This window comes from Lipotes vexillifer, unplaced genomic scaffold (genome assembly GCF_000442215.2).
Source record: "Lipotes vexillifer unplaced genomic scaffold, Lipotes_vexillifer_v1.1 scaffold230, whole genome shotgun sequence".
Lineage (NCBI taxonomy): Eukaryota > Metazoa > Chordata > Mammalia > Artiodactyla > Lipotidae > Lipotes > Lipotes vexillifer.
Window position 1 is genome coordinate 3,957,726 of NW_006775143.1, and position 14,992 is coordinate 3,972,717.

The 14,992-nt window shown below is 44.1% G+C and overlaps 1 protein-coding gene across 5 annotated transcripts in view; it reads left to right on the plus strand.

The window, feature by feature from the left end:
- Nucleotides 1–14,992, plus strand: part of TNC (tenascin C) — a 95,246-nt gene that overhangs the window by 52,705 nt on the left and 27,549 nt on the right. Inside the window, exons 12-14 of one of the 5 annotated variants that reach the window (XM_007449722.1) lie at nucleotides 561–830; nucleotides 3,622–3,894; nucleotides 6,209–6,481. The exons of 1 other annotated variant lie outside the window; for it this stretch is intronic. In XM_007449722.1, the coding sequence (XP_007449784.1) occupies nucleotides 561–830; nucleotides 3,622–3,894; nucleotides 6,209–6,481 (816 nt within the window). Of the gene's footprint in view, nucleotides 1–560; nucleotides 831–3,621; nucleotides 3,895–6,208; nucleotides 6,482–10,804; nucleotides 11,081–14,992 lie in introns of all 5 variants that reach the window. 3 more of the 5 variants (XM_007449723.1, XM_007449724.1, XM_007449725.1) reach the window with 3 other exon arrangements.

Below are 14,992 nucleotides of genomic sequence, written 5' to 3' on the forward strand. Positions count from 1 at the left end.
CAGGAGGCATCAACGCTCTTCCCTCCTCTAAACCGGGTTCAGCCCCTACCCCAGTGGGAAATACGGGTGAATCATCCCTGCTTCCATACAAAGGTCCTGTCCCTTATTTGGCCGAGTCCTAGTCCTAGCATGGTAGCCAATTCCATGGAAAGTTCCACCTACTCTTCTTTTATATAAATTGAGGTGACTTTTCTTTTAAAGCAAGTTTCAGTCGTAATAGCTAAGAAGTTGGAAAGCACACTCTGCGAGTGGGGAAAAAAAAAACGTTGATCTGAGCTCATTTTAAGAATGCATCAGAGGACTCCCCAAAGCACCATTTGTATGTCAAGAATGGAAGTTGTGAACAATTCTGAGAACTATGTTTCATTTCCAAAGGCTGACTAGAAAAGCCCTGGCTTTAGTGCCAAACAGAGTGTCCTCAACACCGGCTGTAAATCACGCATCTGTGATCAACACTCACCAAACAGCTCACCCCAACCTCAGCCAAAATGCCATCTCGCCTGAATCCCAGTGTGCAACTGCCTTTTTTAGTAACTCAGCAACTCTGTCTTCTTATGCAGAGGAGGTTCCAGATCTGGGGAACCTCACTGTGACTGAGGTTAGCTGGGATGCCCTCAGACTGGACTGGACCCCAGATGGGATCTATGAGCAGTTTGTCATTGAGATCCGGGAGGCTGACCAGGCCCAAGAAGCTCACAGTCTCACGGTTCCTGGCAGCCTGTGCTCCGCGGAAATCCCAGGCCTCAGGGCTGGTACCCCTTATATAATTACCCTGCGCGGCGAGGTCAGGGGCCGCAGCACTCAACCCCTTGCTGTGGAGGTCATCACAGGTATACGACCCTCCTCCCAGACCAGGGGCCTGATTGTGTCAGCCAATTCATTGGAATAGAGAAAATTCCCCATGTGTCAGGGCCCTCTCTCAAAGCTGTTGGCAGGCAGCGTGAACACAAGCTCTAACTCCGGAGGGTGTGGGTTGGAATTCCACCTTTCTGGCCAAATATTCTTGGGTATCTCATTGTACACCTCTGAGCCTTCATTTCTCACCTTCAAATCAGAGATAATACTCCTACCTCAGAACACTGTGTTGAGCAATAAATGAGATAATGAACGAAAGTACATAGCAAAGCACCCCTCCTGTAGTAAATTTTGAATGCCAAATAGCTAAATTTATCAGATAGCAACATATCAATAATATAAATAGCACAAACAGTAGGGCTGTGACACAAGAATAAGGTCAGAACTTTCTAGAGAAATCTTATCATGAGTGGCCTCAGAGTCACTTACTGCCATCCATCTGGTAGTCAGACCTCCACAGAATAACCTTTGAAATGATCTATCATCTTCTGCTGAAGTTAGCCAAGTCTCTCTCTCCTTAGCAGATCCTCAAGGCAGGGCTATTTCTAAGAAAGGACAGTCACGTTTGACTTCAAAGTTTTTGATTCAGTTTGGAGAGGAAAAACAATTCATCTCAGTTTGTCCCCTGAAGATGTGCAACTCCATCTGTTATAGAAAACTCTGTGTTGGTCATGCGGTTTCTAGAAACAACTTTAAAACAGGCCATGGGAAAATGAGCCTGATTTGGGGGAACAGGGTTTTTTATGCTGGGCCCTAAGCCCATGCCCTTCTCTACACATACTGTGTTTTGAAAATGCCACCCAAATAACCTAATCAAATGAATTGTTTTCCTTGCTCATACATACCAAATAAACCTGGCCCTTGCTAGAAACTACACACAATTCCCCAAATAAGAAAAGTAATGTTGCAATACACCTAAACTGGCCAGATTATCAATGGCCTGTGTTTCCCAGAATATTGTCAAACCGAACAAGAGCAAAAGGGGCCTTTGAGACACGTGGGATCTGGGAGCAGGGTGCTAATGATCCGCATCTGTAGTTTGTAAGCGTTTGGTTTTTAGCAGCAGATTCCTTTTGCACGTGAAATCTTACAAGGAGCCCCACTATATGACAGATAAATGAACAGCTATTCTTGGTGAGCTGGGAAGGAGAGGGCTGCCCGCACCCATGTCCCCAGCCCAGTTCTACAGTTTGAATACAGCCCCTCTGAAAGGTCAAGTTTGCCCAGACTCTCCTTGTGCACTGAATCCTGGAATGTCTCATACTCTTTCTGGGGGAAATCTTGCAGATATTTTCTTTTCTGACTTCAAATCCATGGCCACTTCAAGCCTTAAAAACAGAAGCTGGGAGATTGCACTTAACCCTGAGCAGCATGCCACTAAGTAGTGAGTGTTTCCATATCCGGAACCCAAACTTTCTAAATCAGCAATGACTACATTAAATTTCCTTCCTACCTTGTAGAAGAATGAATAGTGGGCCCTGCTCTGCACCATTTGCTGAGCAAAACATAATCACTTTTAATGCAGAGTAGGCACAAACGGCCTTGTTTGTGATGCAGACATTCTTCAATCAGACACAAAGTGCTATCAGGAGAAGGGGGGAGGGAAAACGCAAAGCCAAGAATCCAGTACAGTACGGAAACTTTGATCTCTGAAGGATGAGAAAAGTCCAAAGGTAAAACATCGGACTTGTCCAAACCTGATTCAGCACATGCTTTATACACCCAGTCAGACAGCCTGTGGCCAGCAATGAGATGATCTCTCCAAAGTCCAGTAATGAGACGAAGCAGGTAATTCTCTCCCACGTGACCAAGAAGTTCCAAGGAGAAACATCGAAACAGTGATTACACAGCTCTGCATTCTCGGAGCCAACCAACTGAGGATAGAAAATGCTAGGGAAAAAAAATTCCAGGAAGCTCCAAAAGGCAAAACTTGAATTTGCCATGTGCTGGTAACTACACACATAGCATTTACATTGCATTAGGTATTATAAGTAATCTAGAGATGATTTTTTTAAAGTACACAGGAGGATGTGCATAGGTGATATGCAAATACTACACCATTTTATATGCATCCTCAGCTTGTTATCTATGGGGGTCCTGGAACCCATCCCCCAAGGGTACCAAGGAACAGCTGTGTATCTGTTAGGCTGCCACTTACCAGGTCCTCACTATGTATCAGGTGTGACGTCAGGTATGTGTCAGGTATAAACTCAGAGGTTTATAAATATTATCATCCAATCATCACACATTCCAATGAAATGGTACTGTCAGCTCCAACTGAAGATGAGGGGCACAAGGCTCAGAGATGACCTGGGTGACATGCCCAAGATTACGCAGCTAGCAAACATCGGTGCTGGAGTTCTAACCAAGGCCCATCTGCCTCCAAAGCCTGTACTTTTAACCAACTCCTACTTCTCTTACCCTGACCCACAATCCCACATTTTTCATGGGCCTTTAGGGTGCTAGTCATGCATGATCCTCAGAGACCTCCCAGCAGTGGGTTGTCAGCGGTCGTGATGGCATTGCCATCTCAAGAATGAACAGCGTAGCTGTTCCCCTTTCTGACCATCTTCAACTCCTGAAGAAAGCTGTGGCCACATTACCGCAGTTCAAACAGGAAACTCCCCGAGACCAAGAATGACCACACACACAAACACAAGAAAATCTCTTGCCCCTTTCTTTCTTCCCTAGAGCTGGGCTGTGGGATGTTTGGTTTCTTCGCTTTCCGTTTGCAGCACTGACAAATTCCTCTCTGTACTTCCTCAGCGGAGCTCCCCCAGCTGGGACACTTAGCCGTGACCGAGGCTGGCTGGGATGGCCTCAAACTCAACTGGACCACAGCTGACCAGGCCTATGAGCATTTTGTCATTCAGGTGCAGGAGGCCAACAGGGTGGAGGCAGCTCAGAACCTCACGGTGCCCGGCAGCCTGCGGGCTGCGGACATCCAGGGCCTCAAGGCCGCCACCCCTTACAGAGTCACCATCTACGGGGTGATCCGGGGCTATAGAACACCAATGCTCTCTGCTGAGGCCTCCACAGGTACCTTCCTCTTCCTGTCCATGATGCTTTCTCTCCAAGAGGCGTGTGGGGAGCCAGCTTCTGTCCATATCTAAATCCTTCCCATGTGCCCATCGGCTACTGAACTTGCATGCTCACACACCTGCCTATGGGCTGCGCCTTGGTCCAGATGCCTCTGACATCTCAAGAACGAACGTGCAGATGCTACCTTTTCTGACCTCTAGCCTCTAGCCTCTCCCAGGCCTTACCTATCCAATCCTATAACTACATCTCTTCTGAAGGATGGCTTTCCATTTCACGAGACAGCCCGATGGTCTTAACTCTTTTCTCCAGTGCTTGGCTATAACTAAAAGCCGACCCTTCCGATGTGTGGGTTCTGGTGGAGCACAGATTATTTACCTTAGAGAGTCTTTTTGCTAGTTGCAAATGGTGCTTTACTATCCCAGATCCCTCAAGGGTATGGGCATGTGGTTCTTGCATTTAAAAGAAATGTTTTAATTTAAATGTTTCTTTAAAATGCACTGAGTATAATAAGAGAACTGAATTACCCTCCTCCTCTGGGCAATTCTCTCAGATACTCAAGTCACTGTTAGAACATCAAATTAGCAAATAGCTAGACCAAAAAAGAAAAAAAACAAAAAAATCACACAATTATGACTGGAGACAGTACCAAAGAACAAGCCATTCATTAGCAGAAGTACACACAGCAGCATTTGAAACAAAGAATGTCCCGGGCTATGAATGTCAAAGATCTGATGCCCTTTTTGTTCTTTTAATCGAGAATTGCTCCCTGGACTGTTGGCCTTTGCATGGCACACTCTCAGCCCGGACCCAGGAGGGTGCATTATAGTTTACTCATCACTCTGCTCCAGTGACAGGGCATTCAGTGTTTCCCTGCAGCCTGCTCAAGAACCCAGCCCTCCCCAGGGTTTCCATGTTTCATCTTCCCATGTGCCTCCATTGGTGTGAAACTGAACAGAGGCTGTCAGGTTTGGTTTTGCATATGCCTGCCCCATTTTCCTATAATTACTGCAACTAAACTTTTCTGCAAACAGAAAAGTTTGTGTGTCCTAGTGGAGTCTAGCAAAAACGTAGCTCTGCATTTTAGCCTCAATCATTTCAGTAACTCTCGCTGAGATAAACACACAGCACAGACAACTGCTGCATGAATGGTGACCCTGAAATGCCTAAAAATTGCAGCTGAGGCTGCCCTGGATGGACTCGGGGCTCTTTTATCTAACATTCATAAACAATCCCTTCTCAGAAGTCAAAGAAATCACCCGCCACTTTTGATCTTTCCTGAAGATCTTGCGGTTTGGGTGTTCTTAGTATTTTTATATGTTTTTTTTTTTCTTTCTTTATAATGATAGTGACATTCTTGCTCCTGACAAGTTGGTCTGTGGGGAAGAAGGGCCATAATTCCACCTGACCTGCGTTTCACCAGATCTCTTGGGACGGGAAGTCTTTCTCCTGCCTTGCTAGAGAGACAATACTAGCTTTTCGAATCTTGCTTCTGCCTGCCCTCTGCACGTTTTATTCCTGTTGCTCGGAAAACCACTGGTAGGATCATCTCTGAGACAAAATGTTACTTCTTGGCTAAACAGGGCTGCCTGATGGCCTTGTCCTGGCTCAGCTCTCTTGGTTGGCAATGCAATACTAGCTTTCTTGGCCCATGTAGAAGCAATTAAGAAAAGACAAGCTATTTTAACAGAATATGAGAACAGCTGACCCTTGTCAGGAGTATGATGAAAACACCAAGAATTACACTGACAAATTGCCAATTCCCTTTAAGTCACAAAATCAGAAGCCTCAAGGTACCACCTTGGGAGAGTAATGGTGTCAGAATTATTTAGTCGTCATCTGAACAGATGGGAGCTCCCTCAAAGCAAAGGATGTCTGCTGGCTGCAGCCAAGTACTCGTGGTCTCCTGAGTGCAATTTAAGAGACTAGAAGCCGCCAGCGCTCGTATCTTTTGACCGATGGCCAGCATCCCTGAGGTGTGGCTCCCAGAAGCATCTGGGCTTCGACAGAACAGGTCCTGCTGCCGTCACTGGGCATGTCTCCTCACACACGCCAGATCCCGGCCAGGCCCTGATCTTGTGTGGCAGCTCCAGAGCGGTGAAATCTAATTGCCATACCTTCCTTTTTGTATTTTTCTTTTAATAAATCCCCTTTTTCTCTCCCATTGGCACTGATTGGTAACATCTCTTCATGTCACCCTAAGCCTGAACTGTCAGATCTTTCTAGCTGGCTATGGTTCTGTTAACAACTGCAGTCTTAAAACCCAAACGCAATGATTAACTCAGATTTATTTCTTCTACCCCTCCTTTTTCAGCCGGAGAACCTGAAATCGGAAACTTAAATGTTTCCGACATCACTCCTGAGAGCTTCAATCTCTCCTGGACAGCTACCGATGGGGCCTTCAAGACCTTTACCATTGAAATTATTGATTCCAATAGGTTCCTGGAAACGATGGAATATAACGTCTCTGGTGCTGAACGAACTGCTCACATCTCAGGGCTCCGCCCTAATAATGATTTTATTGTCTACCTCTCTGGACTCGCTCCCAGCATCCGGACCAAAACCATCAGTGCCACGGCCACCACAGGTACATGCACATTCGCCCGCTCCTAACACCCTCTCTCCAGAATCTTTTTTGCAGGGCAAAGCCACTCCTTCCTGCCCATTGAAGCACAGGCCACAGGGCACTAACTGTTCCATGACACTAGGCTGGAGCGCTATTTAACATAACTCTCTTCCAGCAGCAGCCCAAATGGTGACTTTCCTAGTTTGTCCCTGACCAGGACATTTGCAGCATAAAATGTAGTTTGGTCCAGAATGCCAAGTTGAATCTGGAGAAAAGAATTCTCCTCATCAGTAGCCAAAAAGCCATGATGAGAGCTGTCCTTGACTTGGAAAGACGTCTATATTGGTCAGAGAGGTCTTAAAAATTATATTGTGTGTTATCCAACTGTCTTTGTCTTCCTAGTGCCTTTGACTTCCTAATACCCAAATATTCCAATGATTTAATGAAACTGAATTGGGCAAGTGATGAGAAAGAGCAAAGATTATTCATCACATGAGTTCATGAGGAAATCATGCCATTCAGACCACTCCAATTCCAATGCCACCTCTAGGAGAAAAGACCAGAACATGCTGGCTTGCTTCCAGAACAGTGAATGGCAGATGGCAAAAATAAAAGTAGAGTAGAGTAGAGTTTAAATAAGGAACTTGGTCAACAAAAGAGTGAACTGCTTTCACTAAATCTGCAGTATCTGTGACATACACACTATGGGAAATGGTCTCTGGAATGCAGCAAAAGACAATTCTATGTGAATTCAGAAAGGAGAGCCTTGTCCATTCAAAGTAGCATTCTTAGCACATTTTGGACAATGCCTTCTCTTGAGAGATAAAGTTAGACATCACAAACTGAAATTTAAAGTTATTTGTGGAGTACGCACAGGAAAGTCTTTTCTTCTTGATCACAAAAAGGGGCCCCATATTCTAGGGGAATTCAAGAAAAGGGTTAACATTGTAGTATCAAAAGCATCTACCATTTAAGTCACTCACAGCTGAGGGAGAGTCTGTCCTCATTCCACATGAGTCCACAAAGTGTTATCAGCGTGGACCACAGGAAAAGCAGTGAGCCAGCAATACCTAGTTCTCAGCCCAGCCAGATGAAAGTATACCAAAACCTAGGGAAATTAGTCAAACACATATATTTCTTCCTCATGGCTCAAGTTGGTTTTCAAGAAAAGGCAAGTGTCCTTACCAGAGGGTTAAGGCTAAAACTTTATGGATTTAGTCTTACATGTTTTGATTTTGACCCTCTAATAGTGTTTTGTTTTTTTGTTTGTTTTTTCGTTTTTGGTTTTTTTTGGCTGTGTTGGGTCTTCCTTGCTGTGCGTGGGCTTTCTCTACTTGCGGCGAGCAGGGGCTACTCTTCGATGCAGTGCTCGGGCTTCTCATTGCGGTGGCCTCTCTTGTTGAGGAGCATGGGCTCTAGGCATGCAGGCTTCAGCAGTTGTGGCTCATGGACCCTAGAGCATAGGCTCAGTAGTTGTGGCGCACGGGCTTAGTTGCTCCGTGGCATGTGGGATCTTCCTGGACCAGAGCTTGAACCCTTGTCCCCTGCGGATTCTTAATCACGGCGCCACCAGGGAAGTCCCTCTAATAGTGTTTTGAATTGACACACTTTCGTATTTTTTTCTTCTTGCTTTAGTAGCTGAACCTCTCCTTAGCTGCCTCACTGTCTCAAATGTGACCTCGGGCAGTGTGTCCATCTCATGGACAGCTCACGAGTCTGCCTTTGATAGCTTTCTTATAGAAGTTAGGAATTCTGACCCCCTCCAGGAAATGGTGGTACGTTCTGTGACTGCGGCGTCTCGCAGCTTTGTCATCACCAACCTCAAAGCTTCTTCTGATTACACTGTCCACCTTCACGGGCTGATTGGCAGGCAGTGTGCTCTGACCCTGATGGTCCAAGCAACCACAGGTATTTCCCACGGTGGGTTCTTCACTCTCCCTTGAACTTCCCCTAAGAGCGTTCCAAAAAAATCAACCTCTACCCATTTTTCACCCTCCTGGTCCCTCCAGATCCTTCTCAAATTTGAGAGAGACATCCAAATCAGAGCTTGAAAACTTTAAAAAGAAAAATTCTCACCCCCAATTAAGGAACTTCTGTGTCAAACTCTTTTTTTCTAAATACCCACTCACATCTGGAGTTGCTCTGCTTGTTTGTATACAGTTAACCTGATGTGCTTTGGTTGAATTTCCAAACCATCCTTTCATCTGATCTTGAATAATCTTTTCCAGTTCCCATTATTGCCTGCCTGTGGTCTTTCTAATCAAAGTTTGCCCATGCGTCTTGTTCAAAGGGGTGTGTGCATGCCATTGTTGTTTTCCTCGGTCAGAACGATCTACATTCTCTTTCTCTCCACCAAGATTTTAAAAGTAGTGTCACTAGCATGCAGAGAAAAAGACCCCAAAGCACACCCCAAGTCGCACACGAGAGGACCCAGTGGTCTCATCTTGTTCTTGAGACTTTTATTTGTCTGCATTCCCTACAGACTGCTCTTTTTTGACATTTACTCTATCAAGCATGTTTTGTCATCCACTGACATCTGTCATAAAGCGTCAGTCTTCCTCTCATCTATCATCTTGTTCAAATCTTGGTGCATGTGGTGAGCATTCAGAGTATTAAGTTTTTGAAAATGTCTGTCTTTCCTGGAAGCAGACAACATGTCAAGAAACTGTTTCAAAGGGTTAGAAGTGGTAAAAGAAAAACATCCCTAGCTTGCATGCAACACTGACTGGACCCTAACTACCATTCTCTGAGTTCCCTTGCATCTCGCTTTTCAGCTTGGTTGCATCCTTTGGGAGACAGCTAGAGGTTAAGCTAACCTTGCAAACCCAGGTCTTATTGGGTTTTGGCACTGCCAGTCTCTGTCTGGTAGCATGAAAAGAGTCCTAACGTGCGTCATTAATTCGGGAGATTCCTTCCACAGCAAAATATAAGGAAAAAGCAGACAGAGTCCCATTTGAAGGATTTCACTTTTTCCATGGTTGAGGTAATTTGCCAATGCTGTACCTGAAAATTATAGCATCATTAGCTCCTCTAACTAATTGCTAAGGAGGAAATCCCATGCCGTTACTTACGGCTATCCTCTGCTCCTGAGCCAGATTCACTTGTCCTTAGAGACTTTATGGCATTGAGTTATGCCGTGCAGTTGTCCAGTTAAAGTTTATCCAGATGAGCTCCTTCTTTCCTCCAAATACTGGAGCTGCAGCAAAACAACACCCGAGTCCTTGGAAGAAAGAGTCTGCTTCTTCCCAACCCTAAATCCTGATCCTAGTGTCTCAATCCTCCAGGACTGCTGCCTCTCTCTAAAATACAGTCTGGGTTGAACTTAATTTAATGTTAGTACTATTTGATAAATGTGCATTTAGGTGGCCAGACCATATACATCCCAGTTGAAACTAGCAGTATAGGCCCCCTACATTAAAAAGGAGTTGTTCTCATCACTGATTATCTAGATTTTAAGGGACAAGAGAAACTTAACCTCAGGGGAACCATCCATCTTTCCAAATTATCCAATAAGTGAATTTCATAATCAGAAAATGCAAAGTTTAACATCAAGTTTTCCTTTAACTTTTACATATACGAGGAATTTTTAAACAGAGGACATTTTCACCTTTATAGTGTTTAGAGTGAGATGTAGATTTTCCTATGGTGCATACATTTGGGTTTTTGACTACTACGAAGAATTTCTCTTCTGTGGGTATTAACCTTTAATTTCTACAATCCAAATAGATCACAGAAGACTAAATCGGGAAACTCCAAAGTAGCATTTTCTAAGCCATGCTCAGTGGCACACCAGCAACTTGAGATGTTCAGAGAATATTCCTCAGAAAAGGTATCCATTGATAAGCTTATGAAGTGCTGGGCTAAACAAAATTAAGTAGGTTTCTTTACAGAACCAGCATTCTGAGGCCTTTAAAATGCTAGTATGCTTCGTGAATCTCTAGGGTGAGATATAATATTCAATATAATGTGAAGCTATCTTTTCTTGGAACATCTTACAGAGCTAGTGTCCCATCACAAACCTTAGAAAATGTACTCTTAATACATCTTTACAATAATTCATCTACTGCTATAATGGCTTCTTCACTTTTCTTCATACGTGACCAGCAAGTGGTCACATCTCTACTTAAAAAAAAAAAAAAAATGCAAGTCCACACCTGCAGAGAAAGCAGTATATTTTCTAACATTATAACCAGCGCAGGTGTGGACACAGCCTAATACACTACCTTTCTGCAAATATTTGGAGGGATTGATGCTTTCATATTCTATGGCTACGTTCTATAGAAATCCTCTGCTTCCTCTCATAATGTGTCTCTCTTTCTCTCTGCCCATGTTCCTTTCCCTCAGAGCCAGAGCCACTGTTGGACACTCTAATCCTTAGCAATATTACCCCTGACAGCTTTAACGTGTCATGGACCACTCAAGCCGGGCCTTTTGCAAAGACTGTTATCAGTGTTAGGATTTCTCCCTCGCTGCAGGAGCCCCAGCAGTTCACAGTCTCAGGAGACGCACAGCACGCTCACATCACAGGCTTGGGGGAGAACACTGGCTGTGACGTTAGTGAGGCAGGGACCACCTGGGCTGGGGACCCCACCAGACCCCTCACTGCCTTTGTCGTGACAGGTACTCATTCAAAGGTTCTCGCTTGTCTGTTCAGAATTCTAAAATGGGGAAAAGAAAGAGGACAGGCATTCTAAAGGGAAATTCAACCCCAAATATAGTCTTCATTCCATATGTAAACTTCTACATGAAAAGAAAGCAAATACTCTTGCAAAGAGAGACCTTTCACAGCCACTCTTAGGAAATGGAGCCAGTAGACTCAACAGTGGTATAAAACTGCCAGGGAATTCTGTGCCCAGTTTTACAGGCTGTCTGATTCACGGTTTGGAGATTCTGGCTGAAGAGTGAGTTCTAAGTTAGAAATGGCCCAAGGCAGAATTTTGTCCATAAGTCATGCTAGGTAAAGCAGCCCATGAACTACCTGCCCCAGAAATAAAATAATTTATCTTTTCCTTCTAAAAATGTTACTTCTTAAGATTGACATCCACAACAGATTAATGAAGGTTCAATCTAGGATAGCAAATAAATCTCAATTTTGATTAAACCTTAACCATTCACTAAACTCGACTTCTTACTTCTCTTTGAATTACAAAAACAAATGGTTTTCTATTTCCTTTCCTGAAATTATCCTAAATCCATGGCAAAGGCTGCAAATGGTGTCAACTGACCAAATCTCTAGCCTGAAAAGCCTCAGAAAATATTTACAAGTCTCTTGCCTTCCACTAATGATAATTTTTAGGAGACCAACTTTGCTGGCTGATTTTCACTTTAAACCAGGCCTCTCTTGAGGTCTGAATTGCTATAAATTGCTATTTATCTACATAAGTAAAATACATTAATAAGTTCAATTACATATTTAACTAGAGGCAGCACAGTTTCCTAGAAGAATGGGGATCTTGAGATCAGGCTATGTGGTTCCTAATCCTCTCCCACATCTTTTTAGCTACATAACCTTGGCCAGTTCTTAACTTCTCTGAACCCCGCTCCTTTATGTATGAAGAGAAGATATTCAATTCACAGGCATCTCTGGCAGCCTTTTCTCAGGGATTAAATGGATGTGGTGCAATTTAACTGCCCGGCATCCCGGAGGCATTTTACAGTTGCTGGGTCCTTTCCTCTATCTCCCAACAATATGAGGAAAGTAGTGTTCTTAAAAATAAGCAATAAGAAAAAAAAAACGAAAAGAAAAGAAAGAAAGGAAAAAAAAAGCAACAGCCTAGATAGAAACAATAGACCTCTGCAATCATGACTTTCCTATTATTATTATTATTTTTTTTAGATGTTGGGGGAAGGAGTTTATTAATTAATTTATTTATTTTTGCTGTGTTGGGCCTTCGTTTCTGTGCGAGGGCTTTCTCTAGTTGCGGCAAGCGGAGGCCACTCTTCAACGCGGTGCGCGGCCCTCTCACTATGGCGGCCTCTCTTGTTGCGGAGCACAGGCTCCGGACGCGCAGGCTCAGTAGTTGTGGCTCACGGGGCCCAGTTGCTCCGTGGCACGTGGGATCCTCCCGGACCAGGGCTCGAGCCCGTGTCCCCTGCATTGGCAGGCGGATTCTCAACCACTGCGCCACCAGGGAAGCCCTTTCCTATTATTTTTAAGAGAACACTGCAGGTTTTCACGTCAGATCAGAGAGTAGTTATGCTTTCTGTCCAGTTAGCTAATGTGAATTCAGTTGTCCAGTCTTCAGATGCAGAACAAGTAATTCCTTAGTGGGGTGAGGCGAGGAGGAGCCGTGACTAAGAACCTCACTGCCCAGGAGGGGAAGCATGGCCGGCCACGGATCCCATCAGGCCCTTATTTGTAGCCTCTTGCAGGACCTCCCACAGAACAGAGAGAAGAAAGGGAGGCTGGTCTTGGGAATCCTAGATCCAGTTACAGCATTGTCTCAGCTAATCCTTGATGTGAAAAGACTCCGCATTTAAAAAGAAGCATATTTTAAAAAGAGAAAAGAAAAAAAAAAAAAACTGAACATAAGGGACCTTAAATAACAAGCCCTTGATGGACTGATTAGCCTGAACGCCCTCCTTTTCATCAGAATTCTCTGCTTTGATGGCATGGAAGTGCAAGGAGGCCAGTTATCAGAGAAAGGCGCCACTTATCTAAACAAAGCTCTGCAACAGAATTTGAAACCCTTGCCCTGCAGACAAAGAGGCCTGTTTGCACAGTATATGTGATTTCATCTTTGTCTTTGATAGAGTTATGATTTGGGGGAGATCCTTATTTGCTTAAAAAAAAAAAAAAAAGCTTCAAGACAAACACCAAGTGGTTCAAAATAAGTACAGGAAATCCAAGCCACAGCAAAATTTAAATCTCTGCTTAGGGGGTTAGGGCATTCATTCACTCGTTCTTTCAGTCACCAAACATCTCTTTTTTTTTTTTTTTAGAGTCACACAGACTTGAATTTAAAATTTTTTTTTTTTAATTTTTTTTATTTTTTATTAATTTATTTTTGCTGTGTTGGGTCTTCGTTTCTGTGTGAGGGCTTTCTCTAGTTGCGGCAAGTGGGGGCCACTCTTCATCGCGGTGCGCGGGCCTCTGACTATCGCGGCCTCTCTTGTTGTGGAGCAGAGGCTCCAGATGCGCAGGCTCAGTAGTTGTGGCTCACGGGCCTAGCTGCTCTGCGGCATGTGGGATCCTCCCAGACCAGGGCTCGAACCCGTGTCCCCTGCATTAGCAGGCAGATTCTCAACCACTGCGCCACCAGGGAAGCCCCCAAACATCTCTTTTTAAACATTTTTCTTTACATTCCATGGATTAGACTCTGGGCATTAGTGTAAGGTCGTTTATCTCTTTGAATGCTTCCATTTAGCTTCAGTGCAAAAGCAGGCTCTAACCTAGATGTGGCTAAAGCAGCCTTGGCCATGGAATTCCCATCCCCATGCCCACTTTGATGAAAAATAAACACAGTCACCATGACTGTGTCTTGTTTTCTTAGAGGGGAGCCACTGGACCTTCTCCACTAACCCTGCTTATGCCTCAGGTCTTGCCAGCACCCATGGGGTTGACTAATTATTAGACTTTGGCTTAGGGTGTGGAAAGAACACTGAACCCGGAGTCAGATGATGTGGGTTGGATCCCAGCTCAGCCGCCTAGTGGATATGTGACCTTGGATAAATCACTGACCTCTCTACTTCCTTTGCTGCCCTGGGGGAGAAGAGGGGGTAGTAATATCTACTTACAGTGTCATTGTGAGGACTCAATAGGATGATGGATGTGAAGCCTTGTCAATTGGGAAGTGTTGACAGAAATCAAGCTGATATAAGGTCATTGCTTTGGGGAATCCCTTGGCACCTATGAAATAAGAGTGCCTGAGACACAGATGTCTGGTGAACGAATGAACAAATAGTGACAGAACTTACTGAAGAGCCTAACTTTATCCAGGAAAATAAACAGCAAGAGAATTAGCAAATCTTAGTATTCCTTACTGGGCTATAATCGTAAGTGGTTACATTCGGACACATGAAAAATCTTACCTCATCCCTTTATCTCAGCTGGTGAGGATGTATGTCACTAACTGGCCTATTCAACTTAATTCAAAATAGGAACTAGAAGTGGAATAGAAACATACAAAGTATACCAAAAAGGAAGTATACTCTAAAAAATAAAATAAAAAAGCTGATTCCCTTCAAGACTACAAGTTAGTGGGAAATAGACAAAGGAGTCCAAACCCAACACAAGATATTTGATTTTATCGGGAAAAATTCATGGCCTTTGGAGTCAGACCCAGCTAAAACCCTGCTCTCTCATGTACTAGGCTCCGTGACTTTGGCCAAGTCAATCAACTTCTTGGAAGCTCAGTTTTCTTGCCTGTATAATGGGAATAACATCTATCTCATAGGCTTGTTGAGAGATTTACACAAGACAACATCATCTGGCACCCAATAAGCACTTACGAAATATGCACTTTCTGAGTATATAACATGTTTAATGATTGATTGGGTATCTATCAGTGCTCGTGGAGACTTGTGCTTTCC